The sequence below is a fragment of the Pipistrellus kuhlii genome, unplaced genomic scaffold (genome assembly GCF_014108245.1).
Source record: "Pipistrellus kuhlii isolate mPipKuh1 unplaced genomic scaffold, mPipKuh1.p scaffold_m20_p_55, whole genome shotgun sequence".
Lineage (NCBI taxonomy): Eukaryota > Metazoa > Chordata > Mammalia > Chiroptera > Vespertilionidae > Pipistrellus > Pipistrellus kuhlii.
Window position 1 is genome coordinate 1,701,215 of NW_023425557.1, and position 16,429 is coordinate 1,717,643.

General features: G+C 53.4%; 1 protein-coding gene across 1 annotated transcript in view; it reads left to right on the plus strand.

Annotated features, from left to right (window-relative positions):
* Nucleotides 1-16,058, plus strand: part of EML2 (EMAP like 2) — a 28,307-nt gene extending 12,249 nt beyond the window's left edge. Inside the window, 13 exon segments of the mRNA XM_036416422.2 lie at nucleotides 1,250-1,345; nucleotides 2,946-3,080; nucleotides 3,932-4,031; nucleotides 5,129-5,283; nucleotides 5,382-5,507; nucleotides 7,622-7,753; nucleotides 11,279-11,346; nucleotides 11,638-11,726; nucleotides 11,937-12,034; nucleotides 12,538-12,625; nucleotides 13,060-13,155; nucleotides 14,316-14,446; nucleotides 15,638-16,058. Coding sequence (XP_036272315.2) covers nucleotides 1,250-1,345; nucleotides 2,946-3,080; nucleotides 3,932-4,031; nucleotides 5,129-5,283; nucleotides 5,382-5,507; nucleotides 7,622-7,753; nucleotides 11,279-11,346; nucleotides 11,638-11,726; nucleotides 11,937-12,034; nucleotides 12,538-12,625; nucleotides 13,060-13,155; nucleotides 14,316-14,446; nucleotides 15,638-15,763 — 1,440 coding nt within the window. The 3' untranslated portion in view covers nucleotides 15,764-16,058.
* Nucleotides 16,059-16,429: the final 371 nt, after the last annotated feature.

Genomic DNA, 16,429 nt, shown 5'->3' on the forward strand with positions numbered 1-16,429 from the left:
CGCGCACCCCCCCCACCTGTCCGCCCACCCCCCACCCCCCCCGAACCCGGAGCCAGCACAGCACCTTCCCGCTGGCCCTGGCGGTGGATGCCACACCTCTGTGGTGATGCTCCTGGCAGAGTTACTCAGGCCTCTAGGCTGGGCACCCACCTCCGGGACTTCACACTCCTGCCCTGTTAGCCTCTGTGAAGGGACCCCGTAGGGCCTGATGGTCCCTTGTAGATCAGGGAACGCTGTTGCGTTATTTCCCTCACCGCCTTTCCTTCTCCAGGGCCCTGATCCGTTAGGCATTCGCAGGCCAGTGTCCAGGGAGGTGGGCCTTGTAGCTAGAAGGGTGTTGGCAGGTCTGGGCAAGATAAGTAAAGGAACTGAGAGTAAGCCTTCAGGAATTCGTAGAGCGATTTGGCATTCCCACACGTCCAAGTATGGTGGTGTGCTGTTTTTTTAAGCCATGTTTCACATTTTTATCATTATTTTTGCCAAAGTGTTGGGTCTGCCATGGATGGGGGAATAAAAAACAACAGCCAGTCTTCCCACAGATAGTTTAAGAAGCCCTGGCTTAGAGTCTCACAGGTTTTCTGAGTCCTAAGGAGGCCATTGAGAGCTTTGGGAGGGAAAAAGTGTGTGTGTGTGTGTGTGTGTGTGTGTGTGAGAGAGAGAGAGAGAGAGAGAGATCCTACAAAATCAAAATTAACTTGTGTTTAAATATATGAAAAATCATCTTATTAATTGTTCAATTTCATATACATAAAAGGCATTTCATAGGCTGGTCCCAGTATGAATTCCTGATTGCAAGATGACTGCAGAGAAATTGTAACCGAGGGTAAATTAGATACACTTCTTAGGGACAAGTCATTTCAAGAGGAAAATTATAGAAACCTTTTAAGCGTGTGTATGGCTGCTGGATAGGGAGTGTATTTTAATGTGCCTTATGTAACACTAGAGGCCCGATGCTCGAAGATTCCTGCGAGAATAGGCCTTCCTTCCCCTGGCTGCTGGCACCGCCTTCACTCTGGCCCGGAGCCGCCTCCTGCCTCTCTCTGTGTTGCATCCATTTGCATACTCCCTCCTTATTGGCTGTGGGCGCCACCCTCTTTGTTGCGGAGTTACAGTCAATTTGCATATTCCGTCTTTATTGGATAGGATGCGCCAGAGCCTTTGGAAATCTTAAAACAGGTCTGAGTGGCAAGTGCCCTGTTGGGGGCAGTTTTGGGGGGGAGGTCCTGACCCACCTGCCTCTCTCTCCTAGAATGGGGGCAGCCTGCTCTGTGCCGTGGATGAATCCAACGACCACGTGCTTTCCGTGTGGGACTGGACCAAGGAGACCAAGGTGGTGGATAGCAAGGTGGGGTGACCCTTCCCACCCCTTCTCCTGGGATGCCCCGGTGGGACTGGCTGGATCTCGGTGGTTAGGAGTCTGCTATCACATAGGCTCACCTTTATTTGTTTATTTTATTTTTAAAAATATATATATTTTATTGATTTTTTTTTACAGAGAGGAAAGGAGAGGGAGAGAGAGTTAGAAACACTGATGAGAGAGAAACATCAATCAGCTGCCTCCTGCACACCCCCCTCTGGGGATGTGCCCGCAACCAAGGTACATGCCCTGGACCAGAATCGAACCTGGGACCCTGAGTCCGCAGACCGATGCTCTATCTACTGAGCCAAATCGGTCAGGACTAGGCTCACCTTTAAATCCTGGCTTTGTATTTGCTGGCTGGTGACTCTGGGCTTGCCCTCTCTGAGCCTTAGTTGCCTCATCTGTAAAATGGGAGCATCGTCCTTGCAGGACCTTGGCTTTGATGCTGGGGTCTGGGGTGGGTGGACCAGGCCCAACAGAAGGGTTGGGATGAGGTGGCTGCTGGCTCTGCAGTCCTGCCATGTCCAAGACAGACCTTGTCTGGCATCCCCGGGCAGTGGCTCTTTTACAGACGAGGGACCTTGGGCATGATGGGGGGGAGGGGAGAACTCCTTGTCCAAGGTCACACGCCAGCTCTGGGCTGGGGCGGAGACCTGGTTTTGGATTGGGCCCCAGTTTGGGGAAGGAGAAATGATCGAGAGGCTGGGCTCTGGAGTCAGACCTACGTGAGCTGATGCTGACCACGATGCTTACCTGGCTGTGTGGCTTTAGGCAAGTCACTTCACCTCTCTGAGCCTCATTTCTTCGTTTTTCTCTTTTTAATGTATTTTTATTGGTTTCAGAGAGGAAGGGAGAGGGAGAGAGAGATAGAAACATCAATGATGAGAGAGAATCATTGATTGACTGCCTCCTGCACGTCCCCCACTGGGGATGGAGCCTGAAAACCGGGCATGTGACCAGGAATTGAACCACAATTTTTTTTTTTTTTATAATATATTTTATTGATTTTTTACAGAGAGGAAGGGAGAGGGATAGAGAGCTAGAAACATCGATGAGAGAAACATCAACCACCTGCCTCCTGCACACCTCCTATTGGGGGATGTACCCACAACCAAGGCACATGCCCTTGACCGGAATCGAACCTGGGACCTTTCAGTCTGCAGGCTGACGCTCTATCCACTGAGCCAAACCGGTTTTGGCTGAACCGCAGTTTCTTGGTTCATGGGTCAATGCTCAGCTACTGGGTCGCACCAGCCAGGCAAGCCTCGCTTCCTTATGTGTGTTAGGGCATTACTAAGGAGCTTTACCTCCCAGGGTGCTGTGGGTTAAGTGGAAAGTGCTTACAGGGTGCTGGGTGCCAGTAGAGCTGCCCAGGTGCCTTGCTCTTACGTTAATGAAGGCGGCAGTGAGGCCTGGCTGGTGGGCCCTGCCTCCTGGGCCTTTTGCCCGGAGAGGAAAGATGCAGACACGTCGGTGTGCAGTGCACAACCCACGCAGCTGTGCAGGGCGCTCCTACGGGGAGGAGGGGGGAGTGCGGTGGCTGCGGTGGTTTGAGGACCTCATTCGGATGTCCCGCTCCCCAAAGTGCTCCAACGACGCTGTGCTGGTGGCCACCTTCCACCCCACCGACCCCTCTATCATCATCACCTGCGGGAAATCCCACATCTACTTCTGGAGCCTGGAGGGGGGCAGCCTGAGCAAGCGGCAGGGCCTCTTTGAGGTGAGTGGGGTGGGGTGTGGGGGAGGACAGGCTGGGCCTGCGAGAGGCAGGCAGGGATACCCAGACAGACAGCAGGGTGCTCCAGAGGGTCCCAGTGGCTGACTGCCGGGGCCTCGGTGTCCTTCTCCCCACCATGGGGATGAGGGCAGCGACATGATGATCCTCCTTAATGCGGGAATTGTGAGGATTCGTGGGGTGAAGAGCTTAGCAGCTCCTAGCAGACGGTACAGGCTCAGTAAACGGTGTGCCGCTGTCAATAGTGTGGACACACCGAGAGGTCAGAGGCCGACGGGCACCAAGACAGAGACTGAGTGAGAAGCAGAGGGCCCGGGAGGGAAGATCCAGGGGCACATCCGATGGGGCTCCCCTGCCTTTGGTGGGGGTTGGGGCTTCACCCCAAAAAGAGAGGCCTGGACAACACCAGCCGCAGATGGAGATGAGCTGGAGATACTGGGAAGAGAGTGGGATGGGGCTCTAGGCCAGTGGTCGGCAAACGCATTCGTCAACAGAGCCAAACAGCAACTGTACAACGATTGAAATTTCTTTGGAGAGCCACGTTTTTTAAACTTTAACTTCTTTTAAAGACACTTCTTCAAAATAGACTTGCCACACTCAAGGGGCCCAAGAGCCGCATATGGCTCGAGAGCCGCCATTTGCCAACCAGGGGACTAGGGGGAGGATGTAGAAACAGAGATGGGGAGGAAGGCAGGGAGGGGGCGTGGAGAGGGGGATGCTCCACGCGGGTCCTCACCAAAAAGCAGGGAGGGGGTCCCGGACGATAGGTGAGCTCTGGGAGCCCCCCAGCTTCCGCGACCTTGACACCGTCCCCTGCACCACCCTCCCCCCCTTAGAAACACGAGAAACCGAAGTACGTGCTGTGCGTGACCTTTCTGGAGGGCGGTGACGTCGTCACCGGGGACTCTGCGGGGAACCTCTATGTCTGGGGCAAAGGTCAGTGTCATCCCCCTGTCCGGCCCCCAACCCAGGCCTCCCGAACCCCCTTTAGCTGTCTCCCCCTTCCTCTGGCCCTGCTGTGTGGGAGGTGTGATTAAACAGGCTGAATCCTTATTTGTTCAATTCCAACACCCGCTTCAAGGCTCCGCTCCAATATCCCACCTCCTGACACCTTTACTTATTTCCCTCCCTTGTCCCCAGCAAATCCCGTATATTAGGGATCAAGTTTGGACTCTTAACAAATAAATGGCTTAACCTAGTTGTGGGTGGATGGATGAATCGATGGAAAAGTGGTTGGTCCCACAGCAATGGATGAATGAATGAATGGGTTGTTCTAGCCAATGAAAGAATTGCGTAAATGAATGTTGTCCTACTTAATATTGGATGAATAGACAACTAAAAAATGAATGGTTGTCCCTATAATGTATGACTGTATTAGTGAATGAGTAAGTTTTTTCAGTGGATCTGTAAAGTGAATGAATGAATGAATGAATGAATGATTGGTTATCTCGCAGTGGATTAATGTGTTATGAAGAATGGATTGTTCTAGGAAGTGGGCTGGTTACTGAATGAATAAATGAGCTTATTGTTCTAACCAATGGCGAGGCCCAGAGTAAATGTTGATTAAATAATTATTGACTGAGTAGGTCAATGAATGAATAAAGGGGTGGTTAGATTGAGCTATAAGTGGGTAGATGAGTGTAATGGATAGATGGAAAAGGGTGGGTGGTTGGCTAGAAGGATGGATTGATTGGTGAATGACTGCTTGGATAAAAAAGAGTGAATGAATGGATGAGAGATGAGAGATGGATGGACAGACCAATAGATAGGTGAGTGGATGAATGGGTGCGGGTGGATGGATCAAAGGGTGGCTGGGTGGATGGGAGGGTTGAATGGGCGGATGGCAGGGTGGATGGGAGGGTTGAATGGGCGGGTGGCAGGGTATTTGAGCAGGTGAGTGGAAGGGTGGGTAGAAGGAAAGATGGTGAATGGCTGGGTGTAGGACTGAGAGTGTGAGGTGCTTTTGGGGGTCCGCGCAGGGGAAGCTTCCCCACACTCACCCTGCCCCTGCCCCCGCCCCGCCCACCCCACAGGTGGGAACCGCATCACGCAGGCGGTGCTGGGCGCCCATGACGGAGGCGTGTTTGGGCTCTGCGCCCTGCGGGACGGGACGCTGGTGTCTGGAGGCGGCCGCGACCGGAGGGTGGTCTTCTGGGGTCCTGACTACAGCAAGCTGCAGGAAGTAGAGGTGAGGGGGGGGAGAGGCTCCTCCGAAGGTGAGGAGACCCTTCCTCTCCTCAGCCCCACCCTCTCTCTGTCCTCCCTTCTCCGCGTTCGCCTGCCCAGGTGCCCGAGGACTTCGGCCCCGTGCGCACCGTGGCCGAGGGCCGGGGAGACACGCTGTACGTGGGGACCACCCGCAACTGCATCCTGCAGGGCTCCGTGCACACGGGCTTCTCGCTGCTCGTCCAGGTGAGCTCTCTCCCTGCAGCTGCCCGCGCCCCTGGCCACCGTCTCTCTGCTCTTCCCCGTCCTCACCTCCTGCCCCACCCCTTTCCTCCGTCCTGGCACACACCACGTTCCTCCCCCCTCCCTGCTCCTGCTCCATAGCCCTCCCCCGACCCAGGACCCTCCCCAGACTCCCCGCGATCCAGCAACCAACCAGCAGAGGGTCCCCGAACCCCATTCCGGCTGAGCTGCCCGGCTCCTCTGAGGAGGGTAATGTCCCCTCCTGCTGGTAAGCGCCAGGGCAGGCGGCACACAGGCGCACACACCTTGGGCCAAGGACCTTCCAGGAGCCCGGGTCCAAGGATCGGGAGAGCTCTCAGGAGTCGGCCTGCTTTTTTTTTTTTTTTTTAATTGATTTTTTACAGAGAGGAGGAGAGAGGGATAGAGAGTTAGAAACATCGATGAGAGAGATCATTGATCAGCTGTCTCTTGCACACCCCCTACTGGGGATGTGCCCACAACCAAGGCACATGCCCTTGACTGGAATTGAACCCGGGACCCTTCAGTCCGCAGGCCGACGCTCTATCCACTGAGCCAAACCGGTTTCAGCTCTGCCTGCTTTCCTTCCTGCAGCCCAAATAAATGCGCACTCCTTCCCTTCTCGTGCGCCGAAACCTTCTCATCACCCTTCCACCTCCACTTAACAGCCCCACTTCCCTAGAGGTGGCAGCGTGTGGTCGTCAGGAATGAGTTCAGGATGTGACTGCCTGGGATATAATCGTTAGCGGTGTGATTTGAGGCTAGTGAGCGACCCCCCTGTGGCTCCATGAACTGGGGGAGGAACAGCTGGCCTCGGGGGTTTTGTGATGGTCCCGTGGGTCAGGTCACACACAGCAGGTAGAACGGGGCCTCGCCTGGAGCAAGAGCTCAAAAAGTCTTGGCCAAGATTGCTCCTTGCTCATGGCCCCTTCCTTCACCCGCCCCATGCATTTCCCCCGATGACGGGCTAGCTCCGTGGTGAGCAAACTGCGGCTCTCGAGCCACATGCGGCTCTTTGGCCCCTTGCGTGTGGCTCTTGCACGAAATACCATGGCCTGGGCGAGTCTATGTTGAAGAAGTGGCGTTAGAAGAAGTTTAAGTTTAAAAAATGTGGCTCTCCAAAGAAGTTTCGATCGTTGTCCTGTTGATGTTTGGCTCTGTGGACTGAGGAGTTTGCTGACCATGGCTGTTGCATTTAGATTCCCTCTTTGGCTTTAGTTTCCATAGAAGGAGATGAACAAAGGTGACAGGGATTTTCCAAGTGTCTCCAGACTAAACCTTGGAGACCCCTAAGGATATCATCAATATTTTACAGGATTCATTATATTCTAATTAGATTAATTATTAGCATTACTATTATATTGATACCAGTTATTATCATTATATTAATTATTAATGTTAGTAACATCATGCTTTCAATTTGAGAGAGAGAGAGAGTAAGAGACAGAGAGAGAAGCATTGACTTGTTGTTCTATTGTGTATGCATTCTTGGTTAATTCATGTATGTGCCTTGACTGGGGATCAAACCCGCAGCCTTGGCTTGTCGGGACGATGCAGAGCACCTGGCCAAGGCAGTGACTTATTATTAACAATATATTAATAATCTGTATTGTAAATAATAGTAATAGCCACTTCCACTTAGTAATCGCTCTATTCTAGCCTCATTCTCCTGCCATCCATGATTTGAGTCCCAGCACTATGATTAGCCCCATTTTGCAGAAGGTCAAACTGTGGCCCCAAGGAGAAGTCCCCTGCCAGGGGACCGCCACAGTCAGTAGGGGAGAGCTGAAGTCAGACCCCTCCAGGCGGAGTACACGGGACCCCACAGCCTTCTGGGTGCCAGCTGACTCCCCGCGTCAAGCTCCTACCCGTCTGTTCTCTTGTCTCCCACTGTGCAGCCTGGAAAGTAGAACGGGAGGCGGGCATTTGCCTCGAGCCACACCCTGGCCCAGGCCTGCCCTGTCACAGCCTCCTTCAGGCACACTAGGGAAGTGTGGGCAGGTGTGTTGCTGGGCAAGTCCAGCTCCTCCTTCTGGCACCACTTTTTGGGGAAAGGCCGGGATGTGTGGTCTCCCATCTACTGTCTCCCATTTCACCAGGGCCACGTGGAAGAGGTGTGGGGCCTGGCCACACACCCCAGCGGGGCGCAGTTTGTGACATGCGGGCATGACAAACTGGTGCATCTGTGGAGCGTGGAGGCCCACCAGCCCCTGTGGAGCAGGGTCATCGAGGTAAGGGCACAGGGCACTTCACACCCCTTTCCCGGTGGTCAGGACGCAGGGCATCAGGTGGAAGCCATGCTTGGTCTGTTTTTTTTTGTTTTTTTAAATATATATTTTATTGATATTTTACAGAGAGGGAGGGAGCGGGAGAGAGAGAGTTAGAAACATCAATCAGCTGCCTCCTGCACACCCTCTACTGAGGATGTGCCCACAGCCAAGGTACATGCCCTTGACCAGAATCGAACCTGGGACCCTTCAGTTCACAGGCTGATGCTCTATCCACTGAGCCAAACCGGTTAGGGCCATGCTCGGTCTTTTTAAGCCCAGGGGAGTTAACACGCCCTTATAAATTCAAGCCCTAACAAACTGGCTCGGAAGGGCTGGAGGGGAGGGCCCTCAACTGGAAGGACGCCCGGAACACCATGGAACCGACCTCCAGGGGCCTGCTGCCCCGCCAGTCAGGAGGGTGTGGAGTCAGGAGCCGCCCAGTTCAAGAAACTGCTGTCGCTTTAGCCGCAATCCAGGAACCAGCAGGCTGTGGCCGCTGCCAGTGTTGGCTGTAGAGCTACACTGTCCAAAACAAGTGGCTGTTCACACTTAAATTAACTTTAAAGTGTAAGGAGCATTAAAAATTCAGTTCTTGGTTGCACTAGCTGCATTGCCCATGGGCCCGTCGCTGCCACACGACGGTGCAGCAGAGAGCATCATCGCTGAAGGCGGTTCTGCAGGACTGACGGGGCAGGGGTGGGCACTCCCGAGCCGGAAACGGCCTGTGAAGTCAGCGGATCTGGCCCTGCCAACACGCAAGGGGTGCGTTAATGAAACGTCTGACCAAATAGAGCAGGCTTATGTTTAAGCTGTTAATTTTGTTTCGCCCACATTTGATGTTATAAATATCCAAATGGCCCCTGGCAGAGGGCAGGTTCCCCACCCACCCCTGGTCTGGAGTGGCCCACCGGTGGGTATGTTTTCACTGGCCAAAAATGGACACTCTTTGTCCTGGCCTGTCAAGGCCAGTAATTACTCACTCGCATAGCAAATGTCATTGCTTTCACGACCCAGCTGGACAAGTGGGAGTGGCAAAAGGGGGGCTTCTGCCTCTTTCCACCAGAACCCACAGAAGTGCAACCCAGCGTTCTGGCTGGTGTGCTCAGTGGTTAGAGCACTGACCTGCTCATCAAAGGGTTGAGGGTTCGATTACCTGACAAGGGCGCGTCCTAGGGTTGCAGGTTTGATTCCCCGTCGGGACACGTGCAGGAGGCAACCAATTGATCTCTTTCTCTCTCTCCCCCCTCCCTCTCTTCCACTCTCTCTAAAAGACAACAGGAAAAATATCCTTGGGTGAGGGTTAACAACAACAAAAAAAGTGCAACTTACTGTTGAACCCATATCACAGCAGAACCATAGCTGCAAGGGATTCTGGGCAGTGTAGTTTTTTAGCTCCCCTGGCTGTGCAGTATGGGACTTTGGAAGGCCATTTCATCACATCCCCCACACCACCCTTTGAGGCTTTGCTGCAGGAGTACAGGGTTACTTCTGGTTCTGGAACACATGATGGCATTTGAACTTCTATGAATCAGGGACGGTGTGCCCTGAAAATTGTTAGGGCACGTAAAATAATCATCCCAGCTGCCTAATTGAGCAGCTACTATATGCCAGGCCCCAGTGGAACACAGCAGTTCTCCAGCTTGCCAGGGCATCAGAACCACCTGGGAATTGTTAACAACACAGAATCCCAAGCCCCACCCAGAGTCATATTCAGGGGTCTGAACCTGAGACTGAAAATCCTCAGATTGTAATGAGCTCCCTCCAGTTATTCCAATCGGCTCAACACTTCCTGCTCATCATCTTTTTAACTCCTCCCTCTCAATCTTCACAAGGGTGAGAAATCCCCACTCAGAAACAGGCTCAGAAAAGTAATATCACTCACCCATCATCAGTGTAATTATAATTTTAAAAAATAATTTATTTTAAAATTTTACTGATTTGAGAGAGGGAGAGGGAAACATGCTCCACCCATTTATGCATTCATTGGTTGTGTCCCGTATGTTTCTGGACTGACCAAGTGAGCTACTGGGCCAGAGTTGCAGTGTATTTAAAATTATAGCTGATTATATATATATATATATATATATATATATATATATATATGATCAGGTATAATTTTGATTTTTTACAGAGAGGAAGAGAGAGGGATAGAGAGTTAGAAACATTGATGAGAGAGAATCATTGATCAGCTGCCTCTTGCACACCCCCTACTGGGGATATGCCTGCAACCAAGGTACATGCCCTTGACCAGAATCGAACCCGGGACCCTTTAGTCTGCAGGCCGACGCTCTATCCACTGAGCCAAACCAGTTTTGGCAAATTCTGAGTGCTTCCCGTGGGCCGTCTTATCAGCTAACCAGCCTAAGAACTTTGTACCTTGCTTATAACAATCCTGGAAAGTGTGTATTGACCTCCATTTACCAGATGAGACAACCGAGGGACATTTATTTGATGTTATATAACTAGGAGGTATTAGAGCCACTTGGAACACAGGTCTGATTCCATGGTGCTCTCTATTGCCTGTGAACCAACCCAATGCCCCAAAACTTTAAAAATGATAATACCCAGAGCAGGGTGTTAGATAACGATGTGTGTCATTCAGACACACCTGGTAAGTTGGTATGCTTTTACAGAAAGCAAATTGATATTATACACTGAGTGGCCAGATTATTATGATCTCTGGCCACTCAGTGTATACCCTATATAATAAAAGGCTGACATGCAAATTGTCCGCTCAACCAGGAGTTAGACCAGCAGGCAGGCTGGCCAACCGCCCATGTCCCGTCCCCCTGGCCAGACTGGCCAGACCCCACCCATGCAGGAATTCATGGACTGGGCCTCTAATATATTTACTGAGTGGCCAGATTATTATGTGTTCAGAGATCATAGTAACCTGGCCACTCAGTGTATATCAAAACTCCTTTTTTTTTAAAAAAAAAAAGTTTGTTTTTAAATTGATTTCGGAGAGAAAGGGAAAGAGAGAGAAACATCAATGATGAGAGGATTATCCATTGGCTGCCTCCTGCACACCCCCCTCACTGGTGATTGAGTCCAAAACCAAGGCATGTGCCCTGACCGAGAATTGAACTGTGATCTCCTGGTTCATAGGTCGATGCTCAATCTCTGAGCCGGTTCATAGGTCGATGCTCAATCACTGAGCCGCGCCGGCCAGGTTGTATCAAAACTCTTAGAAACACAGATACCTTTGTCTCAGTCGCCTCATTCTAGAAAATTACCCAAGCACATCATCTTGGGTGAGTCGAGCTGTGGGAATTCAGGTGAAAAGGGAGCCGCAGGGACAGGAGGAATGCTTTTGCTCGAGGTGGCTTGTCGGAGGAAAGGGGAGCGACCTCAGTGCCTGAGGCCATGGGCCCTGGAGGGCAGCAGAGGCGGGGAGAGCCTCGTTGCCTGGCTGCGACCTGGCTCTGAGGCCGGGGAGTGGCCCATGGACAGGAGCAGCTCTGAGCCGCCTCTTCTCCCTCCCAGGACCCTGCCCGCTCTGCTGGCTTCCACCCCAGTGGCTCCATCTTGGCTGTGGGCACAGTGACTGGCAGGTAAAGCTGCGTTGGGCGTTTGGGGAGGGGCTTCTCTGCTCTCCTCTCCCCGAACCGTCCCTTGGTCCCCACTCCCCACTGTCTCAGAGTCCACCGAGAACATTAGTTAGGTACCAACTGTTTACCAAGCAAGACGTGATCTCCCAACACTCACCCGAAGTCAGCCTTCCTCCCAAATCTCTCTGGAGCCCCTCAGGCCCCACAGATGGCCCCCCTCCTACCAGATCAGCGCATCTCCTCCTCCTCCTCTTCCTCCTCCTCCTCCTCCACTCCCATGCCTTCTCCTTTAAGATGGTTGCTGCTGGACACGGAGACCAATGACCTGGTGGCTATCCACACGGACGGCAATGAACAGATCTCCGTGGTCAGCTTCTCCCCAGGTGAGGGGCAGGGCCTGGACCTTGGCGAGGCACGGCAAGGCCTAGGGACTGAGGGCCAAGGGGTGGGGCCTGCGGGGCCGGGCCTGGCTGCAAGGCCTAGGACTGGAGCTGGGATGGAGCTGGGAATCTGGGAGAGTGGGCGGGGCTGAATCTGAGCGAGGAGGGGGCGGGGCCGGGGTGCCTCCTCATAGCCCCCTCCCCCTCCCCCAGACGGGGCGTACCTGGCCGTGGGCTCCCACGACAACTTGGTGTACGTGTACACGGTGGACCAGGGCGGCCGCAAGGTCAGCCGCCTGGGCAAGTGCTCGGTGAGTGGGCAGTGGCCCCGGCCCGCGCCGCCACCCCGTCTAGGGGGTGCAGGATTAACCGATTTTCTACCTCAAGGGAGCACAGCCTCAGCCTTCAACTGACCGCCCTGAACACCTCCGGGAGCCTTAGCCCCGCCCACACACCCCCCCCCATCGTGGTCTAAGCCCGCCCCTTTGTGTAGCCCTGCCCCCCCCACATCCTGAGCCCCCCTCGTAGCCCCGCCCTCACGTCCTGAGCCCCCTCTGTGTGCAGCCCGGTAGCCCCCCGCATTCACAGCCCACCCCTCTGTGTCCAGCTCCGCCCACACGTCGTGAACGCCCCTTGTGTTTGAAGCCCTTTTTGTCTGGCCCCGCCCCCACGGGAGTCTGGCCCCGCCCCCTGGGGTCCGGCCCCGCCCCCACGCCCCTTTGTGTGCTCCCTGTGCCTCTGTATTTGGCCGGCCATCCTTCCTGTCCTGACCCCGCCCCCTCCAGCTCTGACTCCGCCCCTCGCCTCCCCGCAGGGCCACTCCAGCTTCATCACCCACCTGGACTGGGCCCGGGACAGCAGCTGCTTTGTCACCAACTCCGGGGACTATGAGATTCTGTACTGTGAGTTCTCTGAGGCCCGCAGGCGCTCCTCCCTCCCTCAGCCTGCTCCTTGGCGTTGTGGGGTTCGCATGGCCTCCCCTGAGCTCTGGGAGGGGAGAGAGGCCTGGGCTTCTTCAGCCTCTCTCCTCTCACTGTGGTGTTTAGGGGCTGTTCTGATTGGTTGTTCTCCTGCTTTCTGATTGCCTTCCCGGTAGACCCCACAATCCTCTTTCTGGTTGAATGGGGAGGGTACAGGTTTCTAAGCACATGCCCCTGCTCAGGCCTTCTTGGGGGTGTCAGCACCCAGAATCCAGCCCCCGTGGCCAGACCAGAGAGGGGAAGAAGGCCCGGGACCCTGGCCTCCTGTCTGGGACCTCAGTGCCCATCTGTGAAATGGGTGGGTTCGGTCAGTCGTTCCTTCAGCTCCGAACCCCTCCCCCCATGTCCCGCCCCAGGGGACGCGGCGGCCTGCAAGCAGATCACCAGTGCAGAGACCGTGAGGAACACAGAATGGGCCACGGCTACCTGCGTCCTGGGCTTTGGGGTGTTCGGTAAGGTCCGCCACGGGGAGGGTTTCACGGAACACGGGCGTTTGGAGAAACACCCCTGTCCGGTGGCTTCCACCGTCTTTTTCTGTTGGTTAACTCACTCGTTTACACCGATGGGCAGTGTCTGTGTTCTAGGAGGGGGAGGGGGGATATGACTGCTGAGGCCGCCTGGACCTGGAATGCAATAATGAGACCACATGGGTGGTGGCACCTGGTCCAGAGAGAATCATACTGCCCAGGCCCCAGCCACTCTTTTATTCGGGCATTAATGTAGTTAATGCATTAATTAACTAATTAATTAATAAGGAGACCTCATGGGTGGTGGCACCTGGTCCAGAGAGAATTATACTGCTCAGGCCCCAGCCACTCCTTTATTCAGGCATTAATGTAGTTAATGCATTAATTAATTAGTTAGTTAATTAATGCAGTTAACTACTTTCTGAGCACCTCTGTGGGACACAGTGGTGACTACAGTAACCCCAGCCTGAGTATCATGGGGTTTATAATCCAGTGGGGGAGACAGACCTGTCTCTGGACAACCCAAAGTAGACTGGGCTGGGATAAGGAAGCCCAGTGGTGGTGTCTGTCCTGTCTGTGATGGAGTCAGGGAGGACTTCCTGGAGGAAGGGGCATCTAATATGGAGGATGAGATATCCCAGCACAGTGAAGACGTCTCTAGGCCAAGCATGTCAAACTCAGAGGCTAAGGGGAGGGCCAAATAAACGAGGCATGTGGCCCGCGGGCCACGAGTTTGACATGCCTGCTCTAGGCAAAGGGCATAATAGCAGGTACTGAAGCCCAGAGGTGACACAGAGCTTGGAATGTGGGGAAATGCAAGAAGGCTAAACCATCGCAGAGTTCTAAGGGAGCACTGGTGAGGTCTAGGCCGGAGCGGCGGGGGGACCAGGCCAGGCGGAGCTTGGGGGATCACGGTCAGAAGCCTGGGCTTTCTCCTGAGGCCACCAGGGAGCTACAAAGATTTTGAGCGCTGGGGGGACAGGGTCAGATCCGCATTTCCGAAAGATCATTCTGATTCCCATCCCTGGCTCGAGACAGGCTAAGTGAAAGGCAGGGGCGGAGACTGGGGCCGGGACCCCTTGGGGGGATACCTGGCTCCTGCTGACATCTTACCATCAAACCCCCCCCCCCAATCCTGCGCACAGGGATCTGGTCCGAGGGAGCGGATGGCACCGACATCAACGCCGTGGCGCGCTCCCACGACGGGAAACTGCTGGCTTCAGCTGATGACTTCGGCAAAGTCCACCTGTTCAGCTACCCCTGTTGTCAGCCTCGCGTGAGTCCCGCTGGGGGCCTGGCAGGGTAGAGATGATATAAGGTGACCAGAGAGTCCCACTTTTGGCGGGACAGTCCCGATTTTTAACAAGTTTTCCCGCATCCCGCGGCGTTTTAAAAAAGTCCCGATTTCCCCCCCAAAATTGTTAAAAATCGGGATGATCTGGTCACCTTAGGTAACAAGCAACAATGGGGGCAAGATGGAGGCAGCCCTGGTCCACCACCAGCCCTCCCTGGGCCTCAGTTTCCCCAGCTGTGTAAGAAGGGTAGTGGGCTTAACCCCAAGGGCCTTCCTTAACCTGACGGTTGATGGATTTCTGAGTCCGGAGTGCTAAATCTCTGAGCATCTGCAGTTTTGAGATCTTTTATCCTTATTAACTCAACAAATGTTTACTGAGCACCTGCTCTGTGCCTGGAACCGGGGATAGATATAGCAGAAAACGAGTCAGATGAGGTCATGGAGCTGACATTCTTTTTGTTTTTTTAATATATTTTATTGATTTTTTTACAGAGAGGAAGGGAGAGGGATAGAGAGCTAGAAATGTCCATGAGAGAGAAACATCGACCAGCTGCCTCCTGCACACCCCCTACTGGGGATGTGCCCGCAACCAAGGAACATGCCCTTGACCGGAATCGAACCCGGGACCCTTCAGTCCCCAAGCCGACGCTCTATCCACTGAGCCAAACCGGTCCTGGCCCTTCTGTACCTATTACTCATGTTCAGCTGTTAACCATATTTGGCGTTCTTTTTCTTCTTCCTCTTCTTTTTTTTAACTCTCTGTACTTAAAAAAAAGAAAAACCATATATGACCTTTCTACCTCTCAAATGAGCATTTATAGCTCAAAAATAAAGATTATTTGTGCATATTCACAAATCTATGCTCAGACCCACTGGTTAACATAAATTTTTAATATGATCTAATACCCTGTATTACACATGTATCCAGATTTTCCTAATTTCCCCCCAAATGGCCTTCTACACCTGGTTTGTTTGGATTAAGGTCCGGACATGGCATCTGTCTGTGTCTCACATTCGGTCATGCAGAACAGCCTCCCCCTCGGGCACACTCATGGTTGTGGCCGCTGTTGGACTGTTGAAGGAATCAGATCGGTCGCCCTGGTTCTTAGGGGGCGGGTGTTACTAAGCAGAAGAGAAGAGGGTTTGACCTTTGACCTTTCCCCCCTCTCACAGGCCCACAGCCACAAATACGGTGGACACAGCAGCCACGTGACCAACGTGGCCTTCCTGTGGGATGACAGCATGGCCCTGACCACGGGGGGCAAGGACACCGGCATACTGCAGTGGCGGGTGGTCTGAAGTGGGTGGGGAGGGGTCCCGGAGACATGGGGCCGAAGGGAGAGCCAGGTGGCAGGGCTGGAATTCTATTTTCGGGAGATGTCTATTGCCGAGTAGAGTAATATATACCCAGAGTATGTCTATAGCAGAGAGGGTTATGGTGGTGGGAGGGTGGACCAACAGACGGAAGTCTCTATTTATCAGGGTGGGAAGAGGGGTCACATTGTTTGGGGGAAGCCATTAGGGTGCTGGGTTTGGGGTGTTTTTTTAAGTTTATTCTTTTATATCATTCAGAAATAAATACATGTGCACTGAGGTGGCGTGTCATGGATTGAGTGTGTCTAGAGGCCTGAGTGAATGAGGGATGTGTGTGTGTGTGCATGGATTACGGTGTTTGATGACCAACCGTTATTACTTAGGTCTTTATTGTATACAAGTGACAGAAACCAAGCTTGCTCTAACTTAGGCCAAAAGAGAACTCAGTTGACCCTCAAATAAACAAGTAAATGCCTCTGGGCTTCAGGGGCATTGAACCAAGAACTTGAGGGCTTCCGGGACACTGCCATTATACCTTCTCTTACCTGCCAGTCACCATGTTTCTCTGGGGTCAGCATTCTCCACACCACATTGCACCCAGCAGCTGCAAAGCTCACATCAACCAGCCTTGGGCCCCAAGGCCAAAAATCC